A 22590-nucleotide genomic window follows, 5' to 3' on the forward strand; every position below is an offset into this window, starting at 1 on the left:
TCTGAGTCAGTGCTTTCTGATCGTCTCTGGCCAATCAACTCTCATGTTGATTGTCTTATGTAAGTTTTCAGACCATCAGAGTCCTTTTATGACCCCAATTTATTAATGTGATAAATCTGATTCATGCCACAGTTATCAGTGAGTGAAAATGGCTTAAAGTTTAACACTTGCAACGATATTCAGGTCTATACTGGACTTTCTAAGGTCTTGAATGAAAGCAAAGACTGCACAAAAGTGTCTCCCCACTCCCCAACCCAGCTTATTGAACTTATACATAGATCTTAAGGAAATAAAACAGATCTGGTTTAAAAAAAATGCATACACACACACACACACATAAATCACGCCATCCCTCACCCAGGCCCTCCCACCAAGTGAAAGATTCAGACAAGAGGCCCCAGACAGAGAATTGAGGCCTGGCTCTCCTCTGCTGCTTCTCTCTGAGGCTGCCACATGTGTCCACTGCATTTGTGACCTCAGGCACAGACATCTATGCTGGTTCAGCAGGATGGAGTCCAGAACAAATCAGCATGGGCCTGGTGAGCATGAGCAATAGACCCGTCTTAATATACTAATGTCATATATTGTCATTATTGTGTGTCTGCCATTTCAGTCCCATGAGAATTGAATTTGTGGGAAACTGACTCTTTTCCAACCAGGTACACATACTCATGCCCATTAATAAAGGAGAAAAAGGGTAGGACCGCAGTGGATACAGTGGTGTTCCCTCGTTAGAGCAGATACTACTGGGCATATTGGCTGCTCCCCGCTTGCAACACTCAGCAGCACCTCACACTAGGAACTGACCCCAGCTACACAATGCTGTCTCCCCTGAGGTCACACCTCCTCCCAGGGTGACACACAGCCGTAACTGGCTGATGCAGACACAATCCAGGACGGCTCTGCAAGAGCATCACAGCTCTCCATCTCCCTGAGGATGGGCTGAGGCCTCTTTTGTAACCATATGGCTGTTCACTGTCTCCCTTGCCCAATCCTGACCTCTCACTTCCTTCCAGGTCTATCTGCTGCAAGAACTCCGCAATAAACCTGCCATAAACAACTCTCAGAGTCCATATTCAGGGAATACAATCTAAGATAAGGATTAATAAACATGAATGGGCTAATCCAAACTTGGTGAGACAAGTAAACCTTGGGCTAGCAATTTTTGAAAATAGGTTGCAATCAATTGGAACACATTTTCTATGAAATGTTCAAAGTTTAAGGAAGAAAATAATCTTTTCCAACAGTATTCCTATGTGTACTCTGTATTAGAAGAATGATTATTAAACTTTTGAAGCAGAGAAACATGAACATTTTCAGCACACAGCCTATTTGTAAGAACTGTGAAAGAGAACACCACATCTGGTAAGGTACCTAAGATAAACAGGAGGAATTGACTCCTCAAGTGTGTATCTTACACAATTTAGGCAACATCACATCTGCTTACTGTTGGTGCTGTGTTTGAATGGATGGTTATCCAACAGGGGCCAAGCCTCTTACCTCCAGGACGAGCCACAGCTGTCCTCCCACATACTGATCCACTTTGTAAAACATCCCATAAAACTTTACAACATTGGGATGATTAGGAAGAAACTGCAAAATGTTGTATTCTGCCTCAATCTCTTCATCCATATCCTACACAGGATAAAAAAATGCATGCTGGATTAGGTCTCATGTGTGAAAAAGAGTACAGGTATGACATCCTAATCAAGTAACATTTAATAAAGCATATTTATTGTGCATTTTAATGTCATCATTGCTGTATCCTGGAAATACCTAACAGTGGAACTCAGATCTCAATTAAACTTTTCTAATTATCATATCAATAATATGAATTTACTGTACATTTTCTTTAACAATACTATTATAAATATCTTCTTTTACTTTAAAATGTTTGAATTTTTTAAGAAGTAGCTTTAAGGGACCCAACAGGGCCTATAATCTCACTGTGCAAAACAGTGTCCAGCGTCATCACCTCAGTATTCAGCACTCTGAAACAAGACGCCAGGCTGAGATGATTGAATACTGCAAGTCTGGGTCACTTTGAAACTTACAGAGAGGCCAGCCTCTGTGTGAGCCCAGGGAGCAAAACATATCACTCTTTCCAAAAGAATCACTTCTGAAGAGCCCAGAGGACCAAAACCAACAGCAAAATGGACAAGAAACAGACAGCCAAGAAAAGTTTTAACTCCAAATTGAGTCCCTTCACTCAGACGAGCTGATAAATCATGACTCGTTTGGAGATTTCATGCCAGCTTTCATGAAAATTATCCTAGGGCAAGGAAAGAAGTTGAAAGTCAATGTACATGGTATACAGTTGACCTCTGAACATTCAGAGGCTGGGGCATAGACACCCCACACAGTCAAAAATCCATGTATAACTTTTGACTCCCCCCAAACTTAACTACTAATAGGTTACTGTTGATTGGAAACCTTGCCAATAACATAAACAGTTGATTAACACGTATTTTATGTTACATGTATTATATACTGTAAGTAAGCTAGAGAAAAGGTTTTAAGAAAATCATAAGGAAGAGAAAATACACTTGCAGTACCATACTGTTTTTATTGAAAAAAACTGCATATACGTGGACTCATAAAGTTCAAACCTGTGTTACTCAAGGATCAACTGTAGCGTTGCAATCTACCACCACTACTTACACTGATTAGATCCAGAATTTTTACCGCAGCCAAGCTCCCATCTCTCTTGTTGTTCACTTTATAGACCTTGCCGTAGGTGCCTTTACCTATGGTCTCGATAATTTCCCAGGTATCTGTGGGATCTGGAAGCAATTCAAGTCCAAGCATCGTTGGGTTGTAATGAAACAATCCATACAGATGTTTCCTGGTGAGAAGAAAAGTTTGTTATGTGCGACAGATCACAGGAATTTTGGGGGCGGTGGGCTTTCAAAGCGAGAATTTGTCTATTTTTTTTACCAGCAACCTCATGGTACTTTTTCACTTTCCCCTTCGATTTTAAGAAGATTTTTTTAAACGGGTTTTGACGCCTCCTTAAGAGATGTGGTAGAAGGCAGGAGGGTAAGCAACATGGCTCCACAACATCTTTTAAAAGGGGAGTTGATAAAAACACTGCAGGAGGGAGTAAAAGGGCCAAAGAGGATATCCAGTCGAGAGCAGACATCTGTCACTCTCAGCTGCTGAGTGGCAACGGCAGCTGCCTCCAGAAGAAGTGTCTGGAAGCCAAAGGTCCAAGTCTTTGTGCCCAGGTGATGGTAACTATGACCACGCTTCCTCAGTGGTCACTGGGAGCCAGCCTCCAACTTCTGTGTGCAAAGTCTGGGCTGCTAGGAAGGATGATTTGGGACCTGTACCATGCATTTAGTCAAGCACAACATTCATTTCTGACCAAGTCCTGGGTCCTGCAAGGATTAGTCAAGATCAGATCCTGTCCATAAGCAACAGCCTAGTGTGGAAATCATACTGAGTAGTCAACCAGGAGCTGCAAACTCACTGCCTGTTTAAAAAGGACAACGCCCCTGAAGTTTAAGTACTTTTGGTCCAGCAGTAAAGTGGGCAGGTAAACCAAGTCATGCAAGACTGATCCATGAAAAAGCCACTTCGAGTTCGGCTGCTCCCAGGCTGGATGAGGGGTCACAACCCAAGTCTGTTTCTGACTCTAGAAGACAGGCCACTGGGCTTCAATAGCAAGAGTCAAGGCACCCAATCCCCATACACAGGCTGGGTGTCCGCCCAGGGCAAACACTTCTGCCTCATGCTGGGCATTCTAATTTGCACCTCTAATTCTAATTATTTTCTAGATTGCATTCTCCCAAGGCACAGCCTTCTGACCTGGCACAAGAATCCACTTTTTATCCTTACCCTTTCTGATGGGGACATTTCAAAGATGCTGAAATCCATTACCAAAACAAAACAAAACAAAACAAAACAAAATTCCAGTGGCCGTGGGGTTTATGCTGGAGGGGAACTTGTCTTTCCAGAGTCCACATGGCAGTGCACCAGGCTCCAAAGGGTCCCGCAACACCCAGCACCCCAGAAGCCCTGGGCCGAGGCACTGGCCCTGAGATGTCTCTGGTCAGACAACACCTGCCTTTCATCTGCTCCTTCCAAGATTCTAATGAACTCTAACCCTTCCTCCTAGCCAGTGTGTTTCATGAAATCAATCTTTCTCACCACATGCTTCACAATTTTTGCCATATCTGTACATCACTTTCTTTTGCTATTAGTTACTAAATATGTTTAAACTATTTGCCTTTTCATATAAATGTCTTTTAAAGGTACTTTGTATCACTACTCTAAATGCAAAACCAGTATCATTTACCATATACCAAAAATAACCACAAAAAGATGATTACACTAAAAATAATAGAGAGTTTCTGAAAAAGAGAGACTACTGAGTGCTGAGGAGGAATTAAACACTAGCATTTCCCTTAACATCATCAGAAGACCTGAAAAAGAATTAGCAAGGGAATAACTTAGTCACTATGCAATTCAGTGTTTCTTACTGAGAAATCCCCAAAGCTTCCCGACACCTTGAGAACTGTTCTAGGCATGGCTTCTACAATAGCAAAAAGCAGGACCAGCCAGGGGTGCTGGTCAAATCCTGACAGGCTGGGTGGGAAAAGGGAGGCTACTGGAGAGAACAATCTGGCCCATCAACCTAGATGGAATTCCTTTACACTTACCTGTACAGCCCCTGTTCCCCCACCAGCAGGGACACTTGCACCTACACTCATTGCCATGACACAGTAGCTCTCAAGTCAAACTGCCTGCATGATCCTGGCCCTGCCCTAATCAGCCCTGAGATGAGAGCTACTTACTAATCTTTCTGCACCTCAGTTTCTCCATCTGCATCGGGGCGCTGCTGCTATTTGTGATGCAACCCACCTCACATTGCTGCTGGAAGGATTATGAGATGATAGAATAAAGCAAGCACAGTGAGGACATGTTCCGTGAGGGTCATCTACCATCACAAAAGCACAGAACCGAGTTCTGCTTCAGAACAGCCAAGGCTCAAAAGCAGCCTGCTCTGCTTAATTTCACTTTTGGCCACAGTCTAAATGAGAAGCAAATTGATTTTGCTCTAATCAGTTAACAGTTTTAAACAAATGGCTGGAATTTAGTGTGTGCTAATGAAATTAAATCATAAGAGTATGGCAATGGGAGAGAACCCTGGAAGCCACTGAATCAAGTGGTTTTCTAACAATTTTGACCACAAAATCCTTTTGTTTAATTAAATCTCAGGTTGCTGATATATATAAGCTGAGAAGCAGCACAGCTCTGTCTGAGGCACGTGGGAGAACCAAGTGCCAGCCCTGGGCTCCCCCTGCAGGAGACAGACTGGGTGACCCACCATCCTGGTTTGCTTGGGACTATCTTGGTTTTGGCATTGGAAGTCCTGTACCCTGGAAAACCTCTCAGAACTGGGCAAACTGAGATAGTCCGTCACTCTCATCTCTGCGGCCACCTCAGAGCATTGTTAGAAAACCATTGTTTAAGTACTCCACCTTAGCCCCTGTTATGACCTAAGTTGTATCCCTCCCCAAATTCACATGTTGAAGTCCTAACCTCAGATATCTCAGAGCATGACTGCATTTGGAGACAGGGCTTTTAAAGAGGCAATTACAGTTAAATTAGGTCATATGGGGGGCCCTAATCCAATGTGACAGTGTCCTTACACGAAGAGATTAGGGTACAATGTGCAGAGAGGAAAGATGGTCACCTACAAGCCAGGGAGAGAGGCCTGCAATGGCACCAGCCCTGCTGACACTATGACCTCAGGCATGCAGCCCCCAGAAGCATAAGGAGATCAGTTTCTGTTGTCCAAGCCACCAGGCATGTGGCACTTTGTCACAGCAGCCCTAACAAGCTGACACCTCCCGGCCAGTGAGTGAGGAGACTGAAGCCCAGACCAGTGATGGGGCTGTTCAGGAACAGTGAGGACGAGAACCCAAGTCCCCCAGGCCCAGTCCTGTACTCCCCATCCCACAGAATAGGATGATGGGAGGCAGCTGGTTGGCATGGTTCTTTCTGACCAACTGCACCAAATATTGAAAAGTTCTGTGGGGGAAATGCCCCAATGACATGGGGGCTAAAACCTAACAGAGAGCTATCTCTGATACCCCCAAAACAACACACCCAGAGAGATCATCTAGAGTTGGCGCCAGTGATGGGGGAGTGCCAAGCAGACCAGTCAGGTTCCACTGCCACACCCGTCATGCCCACCTGGGCATCTGCAGACTAGGTTAAATAAAGGTGTGACAGAACAGGTGCATGTTAACAAGGTTACCAAGTCTTCCCTCTTTAAAATCAATACCTGACTTTATCAACTTTCTGACAACTGGTTAAACAGTCAGCCCAAGTAGTTGCTGCTTATACAGCCTTATAAGGTGGTGATAAGCGTCTCCTGAGAGGTAGCTGGAACAGCCCTTCTGACAGCTGACAAGCTGCTCCTGGTCAGAATGTTGACCCTGAGGGTAGAATGCACTTCTGCCTAGATCTGTGTTTGTGCCATGGCAGCGCTAGGACCTCATGGAAGTAGCCAGGACTGGCCAAAGATTCAGGAGCAGTTTGTAGTTATCGGAATGCACCTGGGTCCTCACTCTGACATTTTATTACAAGCTGCATGTCCTGACTCTTTCTGAATTAAGTGGACTGTAGCACAACATTCTGCAGTAGTTTGCTGAACTGAACACTATTGCATCTTAAATATTTGCACTAAAAAGTGCACTGCAAGGCCAGAAAATTTTACAATATGTATATTTTTTATAAGATGTTCTATAGTGTGTTCACCCTCCTTATGAAGGGGATTATCAATGCATTGGTTAATGTGCACTTACACAGTCCTGAACAGAAATTATGATTTTGTGATTACAGTAATAAAATGATATTATTCCTTAAGGGGCATTACGATTAGCACACATAACGTGGGGGAGGGGGGCACGGGGAAGGCAGCGCAGCCCAGAGAAGACAAGTAGTGACTCTACAGCACCTTACTATGCTGATGGACAGTGACTGCAATGAGGTATGTGGGGGGGACTTGATAATGGGGGGAATCTAGTAACCACAATGTTGCTCATGTGATTGTACATTAATGATACCAAAAGAAAAAAAATGATATTATTCCTTGTAAGAAAAAAAAAAGGCTTAGAACAGAACCCTTAGAAGTCCCCACAGAGGCTTCTGAGCATCCTGCCGTCCCCAAAATGGGGCCTCCGTCATTTACTTGGACTTGAAATAGAACAGTGACCTCAAGAGGCTAGAAAACTCAGTTTACCCAGGCTACTCTCTTCAAAAGACAAAACAGGACTAGACTATCTTGGCAGAGGTGAGTGATGCTATTTGCCAGTGCAAGACAGGTTCCTGCAGTTTACAAACCATTCAGACGTCCTATCAGCTTGGATGTGTGTCTGTGTGTGAGTGAGGCTAAAGTGAAGACTTGATGAACACTATTTTTTGCATGTAACGATATTATGTAAGTTGCCACAAATGTATTTCTCATCACAGTCACTACTCTCTCAGAGGAAGATTCTACTGTTCCCCATATTCCCACAGCATCCAAACCCTGCACTACCAGGAACAGCTCTTAGCAAGGTGAAGAGGGCATCCCCAAGGAAAGACATCCTTATTCAGTTAATAAGGGTTACAGAGGCATTAAAGGAATCTTTTCCTCTATTTGCCCACATATTATTATTAGCCAAGTATCTAGGAAATACCCAAGCTTCTCATTAGTTAAGCTAATAGATAGATGTATGAATGGATAGATAGGTAGATATTCTGCAAGAGACTTTATCCTTGTGGTAACATAGTCCTTTGGAAATTAAGAACAATTGCCTTTTTCTTACTTTATTTTGTTTTGGGGAGGTAACTCCTAGAGGGCAGAAACCATATCTCTTTGTGGTGGTTAATAAAACAGACTCTCAATAATATTCTTTCTGCTGATAAGTACAAGTGGATTGGACATGATCTACACTTGCAGTTAATGGCAGGGGCAAGCCTTGCACTGCTTAACAATAGCTCAACTCCAGATTTCTCTTACCAGAAACAGGAGCAACCTGCCAGGTCACACATCACATATGGCTGTAAACCAGTAGCACAGTTACTGCTTTATTTGATCAGAATTGAATGTCTAAAGACTTCCTCAGGAGTTTTGGTTTCAATTATCAACAGAGGACATGCTTTTAAAAAATAAGCCACAAAAATTTCCATGGTTCGGTTTTGTCAAACATTCCATGGATTTCTAGCATCACAAAAAGAAAGTCAGGCATTATGCTTCCCCACTACCTAAGAAATTATAATGCTAAAAAAGTTAAACCCAAATCTGATCAAGTTTCTAGATCTAATTTATAGGAATAAAAATGGTCAGAGCGACATGTCAGACAGACCATGTGTGCTCAGTGAGCGGGATCCAGGCTCTTGAGTGTCTCCAAGAAACCCTCCAAGCCAAATGACACAATTCCTTTAAAAAGTAAGAGGTAGAGAAAAGGGGATCCTCATGTGCTTCCAGCAGGAATGTAAATTGGTGCAGCCTCTATGGAAAACAATATGAAGGATCCTCAAAAAATTAAAAATAGGAATATCATATGATCCAGCAATTCACCTCTGAGTATTCATCCAGAGAAATTGCAAACACTAAATATTGACAGCAGACTCATTGGTTACTGTAGGGAATGAGATGGGAAAATGGGTAAAACACGATGGGGATAAAGAGGTACAAACTACATATTATAAAATAGTCATAAGAGTGGAAGTACAACATATAGAAAAAAACTAATAGTATTGTAATATCTTGGTATGGTAATGGAGTAACTACACTTACTGTGGCAAGCATCTAGTAAATGTATATAATTATTGAGTCACTATGTTGTTCATCTGAAACCAATATTGCATATCAGCTTTATTCCAATAAAAAAGGAAAGGAAAAGATATATGCACCCTTATTTCACTGCAGCATTACTTGCAATAGTCAAGATATGGAAGCAACCTAAGTGTCCATTGATGGATGAAGAAATTGTGGTATATTATACACATACACACACATATATATATGTATACATATGCAGAGTGGAATATTATTCAGCCACAAAAAAGAATGAAATATTGCTGTTCGTGACATGGATGGGCCTAGAGGGTATAATGCTAAGAGAAATAAGTCAGACAGAGAAAAACAAATACCATATGATTTCATTTATATGTGGAACCTAAAAATTAAAACAAGTGAACAAACAAAACAAAAGCCAGAAGCAGGCTCATAAATACAGAGAATAAACTGGTATTTGCCTGAGGGAAGGAGGGATGGGAGATGGGCAAAATAGGTGAAGGAGATTAAGAGGTACAAACTTCCAGTTACAAAATAAACAAGTCATGGGCATGAAAAGTACAGCATAGAGAATACAGTCAATAATACTTAATAACTTATAGGGTGACAAATGATAACTATACCTATCATGGTGACCATTTCATAATGTATATAAATATCAAATCACTATGTTGTACATCTGAAACTAATATAATATTGCATGTCAACTATATTTCAATTTTTTTAAAATTGAAGGCAGCAGAAAGCCAATGTCGCAGTACAAAAGTTGTCAAGCAGGAATAATTCTCTCTCAGGAAAGAGTCAGCCTTTTTGTTTTACCCAGGTCTTCAACTGATTGTGGGAGGCCCACTCATATTGTGGAAAGCAATCTGCTTTACTCAGTCTAATGACTTATATGTAAATCTCATCTAAATATAACCTTACAGTTATTTTAATATATTTTAAATTTAAAAATATTTACATAAATTTTATTTTAAATTTAAATTAACTTTAAATTAAATATTTTAAAATGTTTAATTAAATTAATATTTTAATAATATTTTACTAATGTCTGGGCACCCTGTTGTTAGTCAAGTTGACACATAAGATCACCCATCACAGGGATACACTAGACTTGATCTAGGCCTATGCAACTGAAAGTTCTTTATTATTTCCACAGAACGATTTCATCCCAGATTACATAGCAGAATCATTTGGGGGAACTTTTTTAAACCATAGCCGCCATTTACTCCATCAAAAGTACTTATAAGAGACTTCTACTTTAGGCTATAGTGGACAACATTATATAAGATCAAGCCTCCATCAAGAAAACCTGGAACACCTGAGTAAGATTTTTTTTGAATGCTTGAAAGCACTAGAGAGCTACTGAGGCAAGACAGAGGACCTTTGGGCTAAGATCCTTAAAGAAGGAAGAGTCAAAGGTGAGCTCTGTCTTCTGTGAAGTTTTGCATAATGTTTGCCAATTAGTAACCTTAACAGTCTAGAAACTGACAAAAAAGCAGCAGACAAGGCTTTATCTATTCTCAAAGGGCTAGGGCATAAGCTCAGAGTTCAGGACCTGCCAAGCAGCCAGGCCCTGGAGGTATGCTGGACCATCCGCTGGATCCTGGAAGAGCTGCACTCGGCAGTAAGAAGTTACCATGACTAGAACAGTCCTCCCGAAGACAAAGAGTGGCCTTGGCCTACTCCATCACAAATTGAAATAAGGTCATAATCTTTATTCTAACTCCCTGTCAGAATAAAATAACATCCTTTATGGAGGAAAATAACATCAATTAGCATCTCAAATTTCCTCCATAATTTTTTATTCCTAATATCTGGAATTCAATCCAGAATTACATAGCAAGCCAGAACACAACAAAATAAAAAGAGTTTGGAGCTATCAGACAGGAATTTTAAGATAGCTATGATTAATATATTGCAGAAAATAATAGAGGTTTAGCTGCATATGTAATATATATGTATATATAATCAAATGGATCTTATAGAACTGAAAAAACACTCTGAGCATGACAGATTATTACAAGATCAGACATAGCAGACTATGTTAGTATACTGGACTATATATACCTATATCTATGTCTATCTAATCATCAAGAGTGAAGAATAGAATGCACAAGAACAGAGAATATATAAAAGAATGTAAAAGATACATGGAATATAGTGTAAAAGTGTTACTGGAATTCAGGAAGGAAAAGATAAATGGCCAAAAATATAATAACCAACAATTTTAAAAATTGACAGAAGATATCAAGCATTATTTTAAGAAATACTGCTAACCTCACAAAGGAAAAAAAGAAGAAAAGTTAACCACATCATAGGCAAACTGCTCAAAACAGAGCAAAGGTAAAATGTTGAACAGCATCCAGAAACAGAGATACAACACTTTGAAGAGGAACAACAACAACATTTTGAATAATAAATAAACTGAAAAGGGTTAACTTTAGAAGTAAGCCTTTAACAGAGGCTCAAAATACACACTGAATGTGAAATAAAATGTGAATTCACAAAAACAAGCTAAAAAATTATAACATTTATGAGATAATTAGATTCCCTGACCAGTTTTTTATGATATCAAGGAAGCATTGTTAATTATGTTTTAGTTGTGATAACTGCATTTGTTGTTATGTTTTTTAAAAGGTTTCTTATCTTTTAGCACTATATACTGAAATATTTACAGGTGCAGCAATATGATATCTGGAAAAACATGAGAGGAGAAAATAAGAAGGGACATACATGACACAGGATGGCCATGGGGGATAATTAATGAAGTTGAGTTGCCTTCTTCTGCCTGTCCCACTCCTGTTCTTTCTTCTGGAAGAAGGAAAAGATGAAGAACATCAATATACAGACACTGAAATGAGCAAAAAGACTCCCCACCACCAAGATCTGTAGTCGTTTTCATCTTGTCCCTGAGAAAGAAACTGCCCTTTGTCATGAAATTGAATCCGCCTGAGGCTAAATGCAGAGTCACATAAATGAAGAAAGAAATATGCACCAACTACCTGGGTGGGTGGCCACTAAAGCCAGGGAAAGTCTAGGAGGAAAATAAAGAATAGTCCAAGGTAAGCCTTGACTTTAGTAATAAAAGGAATCCATGGAACAAATTTCACACAGTGCCCTTGAAACTGGTCTGTTTAGTGAAGAAAAAGGAAAAAAAAACTAATCCAAGGCGAAAGAAGGTGCTCCTGATAAATTCCCTGCTTATTCACCTGTGTCTTTTCAGAGGCCCTGAGAGCGGATATTCATATGAGGTCAAAAGCAAATAGATGAGCTCAATTCTTCCAGGGTAGAAGTAATCACTAAACATCCTCTTTCTGACATGTGGCTGCTTCTTCCATGTCCAGCTGTTCTTTCTTTGTGCTTTGCTCATCACCTCTTTGGATTATTCAAAAACTAGATGGTGATTGCAAGGTGATTATATACAGTCTCCCCTTCTTTCAACAACAGATCATGAATTAGACAAAATTACCATGAAATTTATTGTTTATGCATTCTGTAAGTAGTTATTAAATGCCAATTGTATGCAAGCCCTAGATTAGCTTCTACAAGAAATACAGGAAAGAATAAGAAACTCAGTTCTGCTTTTGACATTCCAAACTTGTTTAGAAAAACTTTATGGCTTCTGAGGCAAGATGGAAAAGTGAAGTCAGGTATCACCTTTCCTTAAAATGAAATGAATGAACAATGTTAACTAAAAGTTGAAATCCAGCAAACAAAATAAAAAATATATATACTAGTAGTAATCAAACAGAAGAGGCAACACAATTTCATGACATAACCTTTGAAAAACAGCACTCAGGGAAAGTGAATAAGAGAAGATCTCAGGCATCATTGCTGTTCTCAACCCTACTCTCTCCTTCTCCCATAATTGTGGTGTATTTGGGAGATATTGAACAGACAAAATTCCGAAAAACCTCAGCAACACTCCCTGTTTAGAAAGAAGTAGACCGAGAGGGTCAATTAGCAGTAGGGAAATGATTCCAGGCTCATACACTTACATAGTCAGTGAGACTGTATCAAGAACTTTTGGCATATATTACTAAACTCTAGACCCTGTGGATCATTAAAAAGAAGTAGCAGAAATAATCAGGCTCTATTCTGTAACAAGGTATATTTGCAGAGATATTCAGGGAAAGATACCTCCCCTAGCAGAGCACTTTAAGCAATGTTTCAGAAAGAAGAGCAAAGTCAATATCCATCAACTTTGACTGTCTCTAATGCACAAAACCCTTATATCAGAGGGAAAATGAACAAATCTCAAACAGAGATATTTCCTGGTAAAGTTACTGAATATCAAGTCAGACAGATAATTCTTCAGGTATATAGGACATGGATACATACACACACACGCTTACCCCAAACAAAACAAAAAGCACACAAAATAAAAGTTCAGGCTTTTCTCCACAGCAACACAATACTAAATTAAAGAAAATAGGTAATCTATGTGTACAGAGCTCTGATGGAGAAAAAAAGTGTGAACAAATATTTTTAAATTTAATCAAATTGTTGTTCAAGTATAAAGACAACAGGCATTCCAGACATCTTCAGAGTCAGTGACTCCGTGAGGCCCACTTGGAGAAAAAGGACTCGAGTCCAAAATCCAGCAAACCAAGAAATAAATGTTAAGCTCTAGTACAAAGTCCCCCAGGGAGAACTGAATCTATCTGTATTTAGAAATAAAGCTAAACAACAGTAGGAAGTACATTTACAGGAAGGGAGTGTGATATCTTTCAACAATAAAAAATAATAATAAAACAAACTCCACAGTTTGGGGAGAGGTAGAGGAGAAAATAAACATAGAATTTCCTCATGTTTCTTTATGTCCTAAAGATGATAAATTAAGTTGAGATTTAAATATGCTATTTGAAATTATAAAGTTAACCAAGTGAATGACAATATCAACAAAAATAAGGAGAAAGTGTATGTGTTAATTTTCTTACTCGTCTCAGTAAGTAGTCAATAGATAATGGTAAGTTGATAGAGGTTAAACCACTAAAGTTATAAATGGAATCTCTAGAAGGCCAAAAAATAGACTATGAATCTTTTGTCTTTTCCTTTTTTTCTTTTAAGGTATTATTGATATACACTCTTATAAAGGTTTCACATGAAAATACAATGTGGTTACTACATTCACCCCTGTTATCATGCCCCATACCCCATTACAGTCACTGCCCATCAGTGTAGTAAGATGCCACAGAGTCACTATTTGCCTTCTCTGTGCTACACTTAGACTATGAATCTTTGACATTATCATAAGAAAAGTGTGCTTACTCATAAAGACACATATATACACCATATGAAGAAAAGACAATCCATAGCGTAAGAGGGTGGAGGGGCAAGCATTAAAAATAGAAAACATAATGTAAATTAAGAAGAATTAAGATTGAAAATATTATGTCAATAAAGATTCCTTAATGAGGCCAAAATATAGAACAAACCAAATCTGCAGAGTTGCATATCTAAAATAAACTCTCCAAGAGTCTCTTTATGACTTAAAAAAGTTGATAGCAAAAAGGAAGTCAGAGATAAGCCAGTCAAGTAGTAACAAAAAGAAAAATCACAATAGTAATACCAGGAAAGAGAAAACTGCAAAAACTATTAAAAACATAAAGGGTTATTTGGACATTCAATAATAATAATTGAACAATTACTATGCACCAAATTCTATTCTACACACTGTTAGAAGGACCAGTTTAATCAATAATGAGCTTATAAATGTTGAACTTTCAGCAACAAAAACAAAACGTCAAAATTCATAAATACGTAAACCTCCAATAAACAAAACACAGTATTATTAAGAGACATTAACAGCCATGACAGAACAAGGAGACAATATATTAAAACTGTGTAATACAATCAGTATGATTAACTGAGTAGACATATATCGAAGTGTATATCTAACATGAAATTTCTTTTCAAGTACTGATGACATATTTAATTTCGAAAATAATGAGCACACAAGGTAAAGTTTCAGTGTATGCCAGGAAGTAGAATTAGAACAATCTTCTCTGACCGTACTGCAATAAAACTAAATATTAATAATAAAAAGAAGAAAGAACCTAGCAACCTGAAAATTTTAAAACTCTCAGTTCTTGATGAAAGGGGAAAAGTTAAAACTGAAAATACAGAGTATATAAAAATAACAATATTAAAGATACTATCAAGCAAAAACTTTGGAAGCTGGATGCAAGATAAGACCATATAAAGTATTAAACATTTTACCAAGCAGATTATAATAAAAATGAATTTTAAAAACATTCTAGTCAAGAAGGTAGACATGATCCAACAAAATAAACCCAAGGAAAGTGTAAGAAAAAAATTAGAGCAGAAATTGATGCATTAGAAAACAGAAAAATAATAGAATACATAATTAAATTAAAGATATAGCTCTTTGGGAAAAAAATACAATAAAACAGATGATAATAAAACAGTTTAGCTAAGAAACCAAGAAAGAAAGCACAAGTAAAATTAGAAATAAAAAGGAAAACTAACACATACATAAAAAATTTAAGAACTGGAAGAGTACTTTGAAAAATCTCTAAATAAATAAATTATAAATATTATTTGTTGTAATTATAAATAAATTGTAAGGTTTCTTAGAGAAATATAAATGACAAAATTTGCCAAAAGCCAGGCTCAAATTGTTTCTCTTTCAGACTTTCGAAGAACAGATGATTCCAATACTATTTATACTTTTCTAGAACATAGATGAAGAAGAAAAACTTCAAATCACTTACAGCAAAAATAGCAAAACACTCTTACCAAAACTTGATAAAAACAGTACAGAAAAATTAAACTACAATCAATTTCACTTGAAAATATTTGTGTAGAAATCCTAAATTAAAAATCAGTAATAGAATTTAGCAAAGATAATTCAACATTAATATATCAAAGTAAAAAATCACATGAACAAATTGATACCCAAAATGATTTTGATAAATTTCAATATCAATATCGATTTTTTAGACCAGCAGAGAAACTGAAATAAGTTAATTCCTTCAGAGCATTTACTGTGTATAAAAATATATATCTCACTATCTTGCTTAATGGTGGATTACTATAACCATGACTAATAAAGTCAGGAAAAAGACTTGAGGGGATCTCCCACAATCTCCATATTTTGCATTATTTTGGACATATTAGTCATTAGACAAAAGAAAGAATAGCAAAAACACTGAGAAGGTGGCCAAAAAAATACTGTAGTTGGAATGACTGAATTCTAGAAAATCAAACCTTAACAACTAAAAAATTTTAAGTTAACTCAAGGAGGTGGCTGAGTATAAAATTAATATACAGAAATCAAAATTTTTTTTACATAAAAAAGTCAGAAAATAAATGCCATTTTAACAGGAATCAAAAAGTAACATACCCAAAAGTAAACCTAACAAGAGTACAACAGAATGCATAAAAAGTAAAAATCCTAAAATCATGGGAATGGAAAGTGGCTTAAGTAAATGGAAAGAGACATCTTATTAGGTAGGAAACTTTACTGTGAAGATGTTGATTGTTCCCAAACTTTATCTTGAAAGTAAATATTGAAAGTTATTTATTTTTATTCTTTTAGGAATTTGACAAAATTACATTAAAGTTCATCTATAAAATTAAATGTGAAAACAGAAAACTTCTAAAACAGAAAAATTAGGGAACATAACCTGACCAGTTATTGAAACATTATACAGCTACAATAATCAAAACATTGCGCTACAAAACTAAATTATAAATAGACAGGTAGAACAGAGTACTATACAAAAATAGATGAAAATACATAAGGAAATAGGGTTTATGATAAAGATCACATTTCAAATCAATAAAGAAAAGATGGATGAAATATTACTACTCAGTAGATAATTTTGGCTTAACGTGCTGGCTAACTAGCAAGAAAAAAAAACGTTAAGCCAGATAGTACCTCACTCCTTTCAGCAAAACAGATTGCAATGTATCAAAAAGTTTTAACAAAACATAGGTTAAATGTATTATAATGAGCATAGGCAAGGGGTCTTTCCAAGCAGAATATAAAACTCAAAAGCCATAGAGAAGAAAACTGAAAATTATAATTGCATGAAAGTTAAACTGCACATTTAATAATAATAATTGAACAATTATTATACACCAAGTACTATTCTACAAGCTGTTAGAATGATCAAAGTTCAAATCAATAATGAGCTTCTCTAAGCCCAGTTATTTCTAGTTATTGACATTTTAGGAAAAAAATAGTTGCATCAAGAGCTAATTTCCTTATTTTATTAAGACAGCATACAGTAGGAAAAGAAAAGGAACAAACTAGTAGAAAAGAGAATTCAAATGTGTAACAGACATAGAAAAGATGATAAATCTCACTTACAAATTTTAAAATACATATCAAAATATTGAGATGCCTTATATCTCCTATCAGACTGACAAGATTTTTTTAAAGTTAGAGAAGGATCAGGGTCCTCAGCTCAGTGATGAGAAGGATTTTGGGAAATAAGTACTTGTGACAATATGAGTAATAGTGTAAATTGGCACAACAGTTTTTAAGATAATAGTCAAAATCTCTCAAATATCATAATTCTACTGATAGACATTTTTTCTCGTATGTAATAAAAAAATACTTAGTTTCATCAAATTGATAGACTGAAAAACAACTTAATCATCTCAACAGATGCAGAAAAAGTCTTTGACAAAATTCCACATCCATTGAGGATTTAAAAAAAGAGAGTGCTCAACAAACTAGGAATACAAGGTCACTTCTCCAACTTAATAAAGTCATCTACAAAAAACCTAGAGTTAACATCACACTTAATGGTGAAAAACTAATGCTTTCATCTTAAGATCAGGAACAAGGCAAAGATGTCTGTTCTTACCACTTCTATTTCACACTGTGGTGGAGCCACTGAAATAAGGCAAGAAAAAGAAATTAAAATCATCCAGATTGCATATTGGAGAGGATAAAGTAAATGGGCTTTATTTGCAGAGGACATGACCAACTATATTTAAAAACCTGATGGAATATACAAAAGAGCTACTAGAACTAATTAACAAGTTTATCAAAATTACAGAATAAAAGGTCAGTACTTTTAAGTTAATCATATTTCTATATTACTTATAAGGAAAACTTTTCAGCAAACAGTGCTGAAACAATTATATAGCCATCTACATAAATAAAAAAAGGAATTTCCATGCTTACATTATGCAATCACATAACACAAAGAGATAAAAGGCACCCAAATTGGTAAGGAAGATGTTAAACTCTCACTATTTGAAGACAGCATGATATTATACATGGAAAATCCTAAAGACTCCACCAAAAACTATTAGAACTAATAACTGGAATCAGCAAAGTTGCAGGATACAAAATTAATACACAGAAAGCTGTTGCATTCCTATATACTAACAACAAATTAGCAGAAAGAGAAATTAGGAAAATAACTCTATTCATAATTGCATTAAAAAAATAACTAGAAATAAACTTAAGCAAGAAGGTGAAAGACCTTCACTCTGAAAACTACATGACACTCATGAGAGAAACTAAAGAAGATACCAATAAATGGAAATTTATCACATGCTCATGGACAGGAAGAATTAATATTGTCAAAATGGTCATCTTGCCTAAGGCAATCTACAGATTCAATGCAATCCCTATCAAAACACCAACAGCCCCCAGGAACTCCACTCCTAGGAATTTACCCTAAGAATACATCAGCCCAGTTTGAAAAACACAGATGCACCCCTGTGTTTATCACAGCACTGTTTACAATAGCCAAGAAATGGAAGCAACCTAAGTGTCCATCAGCAGATGAATGGATAAAGAAGATGTGGTACATATACACAGTGGAATATTTTTCATCCATAAGAAGAAAACAAATCCTACCATTTGCAACAACATGGATTGAGCTAGAGGATATTATGCTCAGTGAAATAAGCCAGGCGGAGAAAGACAAGTACCAAATGATTTCACTCATATGTGGAGTATAAAAACAAAGAAAAAACTGAAGGAACAAAACAGCAGCAGAATCACAGAACCCAAGAATGGACTAACAGTTACCAAAGGGAAAGGGACTGGGGAGGATGGGTGGGAAGGGAGGGATGAGGGGGAAAGAAAGGGGGCATTACAATTAGCATTTATAATGTGAGGGGAGGCACGGAGAGGGCTGTACAACACAGAGAAGACAAGTAGCGACTCTACAGCATCTTACTACGCTGATGGACAGTGACTGTAATGCGATTTGTGGGGGGGGGACTTGGTGAAGGGGGGAGCTTAGTAAACATAATGTTCCTCATGTAATTGTAGATTAATGATACTGAAAAAACAAAAAACAAAACAACAACAACAAAGAAAACACCAACAGCATTCTTCAACGAGCTAGAGCAAATAGTTCTAAAATTCATGTGGAACCACAAAAGACCCCAAATAGCCAAAGCAATCCTGAGAAGGAAGAATAAAGCTGGGAGGATTATGCTCCCCAACTTCAAACTCTACTACAAAGCCACAGTAATCAAGACAATTTGGTACTGGCACAAGAACAAGACTCATAGATCAATAGAACAGAATAGAGAGCTCAGATATAAACCCAAGCATATATGGTCAATTAATATACAATAAAGGAGCCATGGACATACAATGGGGAAATGAAATCCTCTTCAACAACTGGTGCTGGGAAAACTGAACAGCTACATGCAAGAGAATGAAAATGAATTACTGTCTGACTCCATACACAAAAGTAAACTAAAAATGGATAAAAGACTTGAATGTAAGTCATGAAACAATATAAACATGAACAATTTTTTCCTGAACACATCTCCTCAGGCAAGGGAAGCAAAAGCAAAAATTAACAAATAGGACTACATCAAACTAAAAAGCTTCTGTACAACAAAGGACACCATCAGCAGAACAAAAAGACATCCTACAGTATAGGAGAATATATTTGTAAACGATTTATCCAGTAAGGGGCTAATATCCAAAATATATAAGAAACTCATACTCCTCAACACCCAAAAAAGCAAATAATGCAATTAAAAAATGGGCAGAAGATCTGAACAGACATTTCTCCAAAGAAGAAATACAGATGGCCAACAGGCACATGAAAAGATGCTCCACATCACTAATCATCAGAGAAATGCAAATTAAAATCACAGTGAGATATCACCTCACCCCAGTTAGTATGACCACTATCCAAAAAACAAGAAACAACAAATGCTGGAGAGGATGTGAAGAAATGGAACCCTCCTACACTGTTGGTGAAATGTAAATTAGTTCAACCTTTTGTGGAAAACAGTATGGAAGTTCTTCAAAAAACTAAAAATAGAAATATCATTTGACCCAGTAATTCCACGCCTAGGAATTTACCTGAAGAAAACAACATCCCTGATTCAAAAAGACATATGGACCCCTATGTTTTATCACTGCACTATTTACAATAGCCAAGATATGGAAGCAACCTAAGTGTTCATCAAAAATTAATGGATAAAAAAGATGAGGTACATATACATGTGTGATGGAATATTATTCAGCCATAAAAAGAAAAGAAATCCCAGCATTTGCAACAAGATGGTTGGATCTAGAGGGTATTATGCTCAGTGAAATAAGCCAGGCAGAGAAAGATAAATACCAAATGATTTCACTTATTTGTGTAGTATAAAAACAAAACAAAACAGAAGGAATAAATAAAATAGTAGTAAAGTCATAGAAACCAAGAAAGGACTAGTGGTTACTGAAGGGGAAGGGTTGGGGAGTGGGGGAGGGAGGAAGGGAGGAAGGAGGGGATTTAGAAGCACAGTAATTCGCAGTCACAATACAGGTAGGTTGTATAGCATGGAGAGTACAATTAATGACTCTATAACATCTTACTACATTGACAGACAGTGACCATAATGGAGCAAGTGAGGACTTGATAATCTGGGTAAATGCTGAAGCACTGTGTTGTGTATCTGAAACCAACATAAAATTGTATAGCAATGACACTTTAATTTAAAAAGAATAAATAAAACTTTTTAAACTTTTTAAATTAAAAAAAAAAAGCATCCTAACCCCACTTAGCCTGTAGGAGCTATCTTAAACAATCAAAATTAAACTATACTATGTAAGAACACTTTATTGTCAAGCATTTACCTCTCCCCAACATTATCATATGTTTTCATTTCAAGGAGTAGCACATTAGAGGGTATGATTCTTAACTCTTCATTCTCCTATAAATAGAGCATTCATACTGGATTATCTGGCTTTTGTTTTGTTTTTATGTTGTAAACCACCCCATATTTGTTCATCCCATAATCAGTTTCATGCAGAAAGATTAATGTATATGGTTTTCCTGGAAATTGTCAGTTATATTTTAAAGGGGTGGAATGGCATCTGTTTATAGGAGAACAATTGTAAATAAAGTTGTTTCCAAGTCAAAAGAAAAGTATAGCTTTCTATTTTTGCTGATGCATATATTATCTCATTTTAAAAGATAATTTTTTTAACAAATAAGAGATCTCTATAGAGGAGATCATTCTCACCCAGAATCATGCTGAAGTCACGGAAGAAGCTGTGGAAGCCCATCCTGAGTAGGGGAGGAAAGCACAGAAGGAGGAAGCCAAAGGAGTGTGCCTGAGAGCTCACGGGCAGATCCGCCCATGTGAATTTACATCCAGAACCTTTTGAGGCCTGATAATCTTTGCTGCCCAATCTTGGATATCCTTTGAAATTCCCCACTGCATTCTCTTAAAACGCCCCCACCTTCTCACAAGCTGGTTTGAGCTTTCACAGGCTAATTTTAGCTCCTAACAACCCCAAAGGACCCTGACCTGCGCTCTTGTTGAATACCCTGCATTATTCCGTAGTAGAGGTGCAACCTTAACTTGCTGAAAACAAAGCGATCTGAAGCATGGACCCTGTGTGCTCCTGTACTCAGTCAAGTCTAGCGAGTATGATTTAAATAGAAACTTGCCCAGCAACATTTCATACTTATGAGAAAATTCATGATGAAGATTTCTATTTCTGAGTAGGTTATTCAGAATATTTTGTTTAAATCTTATAATGTGTTCCATATGAATCACAAATCATAGAAGAATGCTTTCAAACCTACAACATAGCTTTTGAAAAGAACTCAAAATAGCTTTTGAAAAGAACAGGAAAGTTTAGAAGAAATTTGTACAAATATTAAATATAATAAACATCCAGAGATACACAAGAAAACACATACCATATAAGCATTAACAAATTAGAGAATAATTCCAAACTGACAAATAAACAAGTGCCTAAGACAATGATAAAGACTGATAAGAGATTGGGCGCATTAGGAGGAACTGACGTCTTCATAAACAGTGCACAACTACACAGAACCCACTCAAGTATAGATGAGATGTCATCTCTTCTAGGAGGCCTTTCCTGACCTTCCCATTAGATGGGAACTTTCCTTTGTGGTCTCACTGAATAGTGTACTCTTTCTTTTCTAAGCAGTTATAGCATTGCCTGACATTTATTGCTCACACCAGTGAGCTCATAGAGAACAGAGGCCATGCCTTAATAATTGTTTCTGCCTTATAAGTGATCAATAAATGTTTGTTTAATACAGGATTAAAAATCAGAACTTTAAAAATGACTGAGGTTTTCTTAATTAAAAAAAAAACACTTGTAGTTTCATAGAAAAACTAAGAAAATAAAGAAAAAGGAAAAAAGAAAAATACTACAACACTCATAAAATCCCACCACCCAAACATAACCATTCTTAACTGTAAATTGCAGATAGACACGCACACACACACACTCATGAACACACACATAAAGATGTATAGCTATGTTGCTCATTTGTTTCACAAGTCAGAGGAGA

General features: G+C 37.1%; 1 protein-coding gene across 1 annotated transcript in view; it reads right to left on the minus strand.

The window, feature by feature from the left end:
• MYO3B (myosin IIIB) overlaps positions 1-21637 on the minus strand; it is a 487104-nt gene extending 465467 nt beyond the window's left edge. The window contains exons 1-3 of the mRNA XM_057503926.1: positions 21566-21637; positions 2662-2845; positions 1501-1635 (exon numbers count right to left, since the gene is read on the minus strand). Of these exons, the coding sequence (XP_057359909.1) occupies positions 1501-1635; positions 2662-2845; positions 21566-21591 (345 nt within the window). The 5' untranslated portion in view covers positions 21592-21637. The remainder of the gene's footprint in view (positions 1-1500; positions 1636-2661; positions 2846-21565) is intronic.
• Positions 21638-22590: the final 953 nt, after the last annotated feature.

The sequence above is a fragment of the Manis pentadactyla genome, chromosome 6, assembly GCF_030020395.1.
Source record: "Manis pentadactyla isolate mManPen7 chromosome 6, mManPen7.hap1, whole genome shotgun sequence".
In the NCBI taxonomy this organism is placed as follows: domain Eukaryota; kingdom Metazoa; phylum Chordata; class Mammalia; order Pholidota; family Manidae; genus Manis; species Manis pentadactyla.